General features: G+C 51.6%; 1 protein-coding gene across 1 annotated transcript in view; it reads left to right on the top strand.

Moving 5' to 3' along the window:
- Positions 1-5,000, top strand: part of LOC308696683 (receptor-type tyrosine-protein phosphatase mu) — a gene marked incomplete at its 5' end in the record, with an annotated part of 223,988 nt that overhangs the window by 83,988 nt on the left and 135,000 nt on the right. Inside the window, 7 exons of the mRNA XM_081375579.1 lie at positions 1-7; positions 2,051-2,302; positions 2,637-2,819; positions 2,919-3,148; positions 3,248-3,334; positions 3,434-3,614; positions 4,654-4,787. The exon at positions 1-7 is cut by the window's left edge and continues 116 nt beyond it. Coding sequence (XP_081231705.1) covers positions 1-7; positions 2,051-2,302; positions 2,637-2,819; positions 2,919-3,148; positions 3,248-3,334; positions 3,434-3,614; positions 4,654-4,787 — 1,074 coding nt within the window. The remainder of the gene's footprint in view (positions 8-2,050; positions 2,303-2,636; positions 2,820-2,918; positions 3,149-3,247; positions 3,335-3,433; positions 3,615-4,653; positions 4,788-5,000) is intronic.

The raw sequence follows: 5,000 nt of genomic DNA, 5'->3' as shown, positions 1-5,000 counted from the left end.
CCACCCGGTGAGACACACACACGCGCGCCACTGATGGATTTTTGCTTTCATTATTGGTCTTTCTGGCCAGTCATTCATTGGGTTTGTTGGGCATTTTTTTGAAAGAAATGTGACTGGTGCTTTGTTGTTACACTTTAAAAAAACACAACCCAATTTGAGTTGTTTTCAACCCAAGGGCTGGGTAAATATAGGACAGAACACATGTTGGGTTGATTTTAGCCAGCAGATTGGGTTGTTTATTTAACCCAGCATAATGGGTTGATTTCTTTTAACTATAGAACTAGCTTTTTATTATTATTTTACTTCATACATTATATCATTATATTTGGGTTTTGTCTTGCTTAGTTGGGGACATTTAATTTAATATTCAACAATATTATTGATCTCCATGCATTGACACCATTATATGAGAGCTGAACTGAGCTGGACGATGGCATCACCAGAGCGGCTATGTATATAAATTAACTAAATTAACTTCATTATTTTCTTCTGGAAACAAACTTTGTTGCATTATTTTTTAGTGGTGCATGCTTTGGCAAACCTCTCCACTGTGTGGTTGTTGCACTAAAAAACACTGGGTTAAAAACAACCCAAGGGCTGGGGAAATATTAAAGACAATATTGGCAGATATTTGATCTTTTTTTAAACACAAACTCAATTCATTTCTATACATTTTCCAGACTTAATATCTTCAGTCATTTTGCTTCTCCAGTAAATGTATCTTGATTTCTTGATATCTGGAAAACAAGACAGAAATGGGCCTTAAAAAGGTTTCAATTTGGAGCAGAAAGTCTTAAATTCATAGTCATGGCATTAAATGGTGCATACGCTGCAAACAATTGATATTTTACTGTCTTGTTTTCCAGCACAAAATATCTAAACATTCTTAATCAAGATGCTTTTAGTGCAGAAGCAAAATGACTGAAGATATTCATAAAATGGATCAGAGTTTGTGCTTAAAACAAGAACAAATATCTGCCAATGGAGTCAAAAAATAATCTTGTTTTCCTTTTTAATTAAGTTTATTTTTCTGACTCCATTGGCAGATATTTGTTTCAAAGTAAATTTTTTATACTTATAATGATTGACTTGTATGTCATTTGATTGCTTGACTTCATTCTCAGTGCTTCATGTGACGCTGCATTCATTCACCCATTGAATTAAAGCTTGTAATCTGGTTCTGGTTGGTTTGAGCTCTTTATTGAGGGTTGTTTGAAAGACCAGAGAAGATGAATGTGAAGCAAAGCCGGTGAGATGCTGGACGATCACTTTATTAGAGAGTAAAGAATCAACGTTCATTCCTCTGAGGAAACGTTCCTCCACTAACCGGCCCGGATATCGCTCACGTTACGGTAAAAGGCTGTAAATGTGACCAGCGCTCGATATCAGCTGGATGACTCCATTGTGCCGGTAATGGAGGAAAGACAAAAGCTCTGGGAATGAATTTTTATATCAAAACACGCAAATCTATTTTAATTAAAGCATTTTTTCCTCTCGCAGTGGCATATTGGAAGTCATTAGAATGCTTTTCCCGTATCTCTCTCTCTCTTTAATGTTGCATTGATCGCGTATGATTTGATTTGAGATGAGGACTCTGAGCTGGCGTGGGACTGACAGCAGTGTGTGTGTGTGTGTGTGTGTGTGTGGGACTCTGGGACTGACAGCACCTCAGGAATCAGACTAATGGAGACGCTTCTTCCCTTTCGAAAGGGAACTCGCACTGCATGGAAACGCACTGGGGAACGCCTTGGGCGTGACAGGTGTCTGACACTGCTGTCGAATCACTGCAATCCTATTGACCTGAGACAACGCCTATGATGTCATCATCGTGCGACACGGAAGTATAAAAGGGGCGCCTTGCAAACATGATATTCATCTTTTCGTCTTCAGGGACTGTTCTGTTAGTAAATGCTGAAGGATTATGGTAAGAGACATTTTAAAATAAAACGCACGAAGAAGGCTGACTGTGTTCAGAAGTGTGCTGACCCGTGCCCGAGATATTTGACGGCGAGTGTCACACATGAACTGTGCGTTTTCGGTCTGGGTGAAGACGTTCTCGAGGGAGCCACCTGTGCAAACTGTGAGCGTTTTTCTCTGAGAAAGCTCCGCTCTCGTCTGGCCCTCTTCTCGAGTGAGGAGGACTCAGCGTCTGGACTCGTGGATCAGGTCTCTTCTCGAGTGAGGAGTGCTCAGCGTCTGGACTCGTGGATCAGGTCTCTTCTCGAGTGTGGAGGGCTCAGCGTCTGGACTCGTGGGTCAGGTCTCTTCTCGAGCAAGGAGGACTCAGCGTCTGGACTCGTGGGTCAGGTCTCTTCTCGAGTGAGGAGGGCTCAGCGTCTGGACTCGTGGTTCAGGTCTCTTCTCGAGTGAGGAGGGCTCAGCGTCTGGACTCGTGGGTCAGGTCTCTTCTCGAGTGAGGAGGGCTCAGCGTCTGGACTCGTGGGTCAGGTCTCTTCTCGAGTGTGGAGGACTCAGCGTCTAGACTCGTGGGTCAGGTCTCTTCTCGAGTGAGGAGGGCTCAGCGTCTGGACTCGTGGGTCAGGTCTCTTCTCGAGTGAGGAGGGCTCAGCGTCTGGACTCGTGGGTCAGGTCTCTTCTCGAGTGAGGAGGGCTCAGCGTCTGGACTCGTGGGTCAGGTCTCTTCTCGAGCAAGGAGGACTCAGCGTCTGGACTCGTGGGTCAGGTCTCTTCTCGAGTGAGGAGGGCTCAGCGTCTGGACTCGTGGGTCAGGTCTCTTCTCGAGTGTGGAGGGCTCAGCGTCTGGACTCGTGGGTCAGGTCTCTTCTCGAGTGAGGAGGGCTCAGCGTCTGGACTCGTGGGTCAGGTCTCTTCTCGAGTGAGGAGGGCTCAGCGTCTGGACTCGTGGGTCAGGTCTCTTCTCAAGTGAGGAGGACTCAGCGTCTGGACTCGTGGGTCAGGTCTCTTCTCGAGCAAGGAGGACTCAGCGTCTGGACTCGTGGGTCAGGTCTCTTCTCGAGTGAGGAGGGCTCAGCGTCTGGACTCGTGGGTCAGGTCTCTTCTCGAGTGTGGAGGGCTCAGCGTCTGGACTCGTGGGTCAGGTCTCTTCTCGAGTGAGGAGGGCTCAGCGTCTGGACTCGTGGTTCAGGTCTCTTCTCGAGTGAGGAGGGCTCAGCGTCTGGACTCGTGGGTCAGGTCTCTTCTCGAGTGAGGAGGGCTCAGCGTCTGGACTCGTGGGTCAGGTCTCTTCTCGAGTGTGGAGGGCTCAGCGTCTGGACTCGTGGGTCAGGTCTCTTCTCGAGTGAGGAGGGCTCAGCGTCTGGACTCGGGTCAGGTCTCTTCTCGAGCAAGGAGGACTCAGCGTCTGGACTCGTGGGTCAGGTCTCTTCTCGAGTGAGGAGGGCTCAGCGTCTGGACTCGTGGTTCAGGTCTCTTCTCGAGTGAGGAGGGCTCAGCGTCTGGACTCGTGGGTCAGGTCTCTTCTCGAGTGAGGAGGGCTCAGCGTCTGGACTCGTGGGTCAGGTCTCTTCTCGAGTGTGGAGGGCTCAGCGTCTGGACTCGTGGGTCAGGTCTCTTCTCGAGTGAGGAGGGCTCAGCGTCTGGACTCGGGTCAGGTCTCTTCTCGAGCAAGGAGGACTCAGCGTCTGGACTCGTGGGTCAGGTCTCTTCTCGAGTGAGGAGGGCTCAGCGTCTGGACTCGTGGTTCAGGTCTCTTCTCGAGTGAGGAGGGCTCAGCGTCTGGACTCGTGGGTCAGGTCTCTTCTCGAGTGAGGAGGGCTCAGCGTCTGGACTCGTGGGTCAGGTCTCTTCTCGAGTGAGGAGGGCTCAGCGTCTGGACTCGTGGGTCAGGTCTCTTCTCGAGTGAGGAGGGCTCAGCGCCTGGACTCGTGGGTCAGGTCTCTTCTCGAGTGAGGAGGACTCAGCGTCTGGACTCGTGGTTCAGGTCTCTTCTCGAGTGAGGAGGACTCAGCGTCTAGACTCGTGGGTCAGGTCTCTTCTCGAGTGAGGAGGACTCAGCGTCTAGACTCGTGGGTCAGGTCTCTTCTCGAGTGAGGAGGACTCAGCGTCTAGACTCGTGGGTCAGGTCTCTTCTCGAGTGAGGAGGACTCAGCGTCTGGACTCGTGGGTCAGGTCTCTTCTCGAGTGAGGAGGGCTCAGCGTCTGGACTCGTGGGTCAGGTCTCTTCTCGAGTGAGGAGGGCTCAGCGTCTGGACTCGTGGGTCGGGTCTCTTCTCGAGTGAGGAGGACTCAGCGTCTGGACTCGTGGTTCGGGTCTCTTCTCGAGTGAGGAGGACTCAGCGTCTGGACTCGTGGTTCGGGTCTCTTCTCGAGTGAGGAGGGCTCAGCGCCTGGACTCGTGGTTCAGGTCTCTTCTCGAGTGAGGAGTGCTCAGTGTCTAGACTCGTGGGTCAGGTCTCTTCTCGAGTGAGGAGGGCTCAGCGTCTGGACTCGTGGGTCGGGTCTCTTCTCGAGTGAGGAGGACTCAGCGTCTGGACTCGTGGTTCGGGTCTCTTCTCGAGTGAGGAGGGCTCAGCGCCTGGACTCGTGGTTCAGGTCTCTTCTCGAGTGAGGAGTGCTCAGCGCCTGGACTCGTGGGTCAGGTCTCTTCTCGAGTGAGGAGGGCTCAGCGCCTGGACTCGTGGTTCAGGTCTCTTCTCGAGTGAGGAGTGCTCAGCGCCTGGACTCGTGGGTCAGGTCTCTTCTCGAGTGAGGAGGTCTCAGCGTCTGGACTCGTGGGTCAGGTCTCTTCTCGAGTGAGGAGGGCTCAGCGTCTGGACTCGGGTCAGGTCTCTTCTCGAGTGAGGAGGTCTCAGCGTCTGGACTCGTGGGTCAGGTCTCTTCTCGAGTGAGGAGGTCTCAGCGTCTGGACTCGTGGGTCAGGTCTCTTCTCGAGTGTGGAGGACTCAGCGTCTAGACTCGTGGGTCAGGTCTCTTCTCGAGTGAGGTGGACTCAGCGTCTGGACTCGTGGGTCAGGTCTCTTCTCGAGTGAGGAGGGCTCAGCGTCTGGACTCGTGGGTCAGGTCTCTTCTCGAGTGAGGAG

The sequence above is a fragment of the Scardinius erythrophthalmus genome (assembly GCF_964197995.2).
Source record: "Scardinius erythrophthalmus genome assembly, chromosome: 9".
Taxonomy (NCBI): domain Eukaryota; kingdom Metazoa; phylum Chordata; class Actinopteri; order Cypriniformes; family Leuciscidae; genus Scardinius; species Scardinius erythrophthalmus.
Note: the sequence above shows the minus strand (reverse complement) of the source record. Positions and strands in the feature narration are given on the sequence as shown.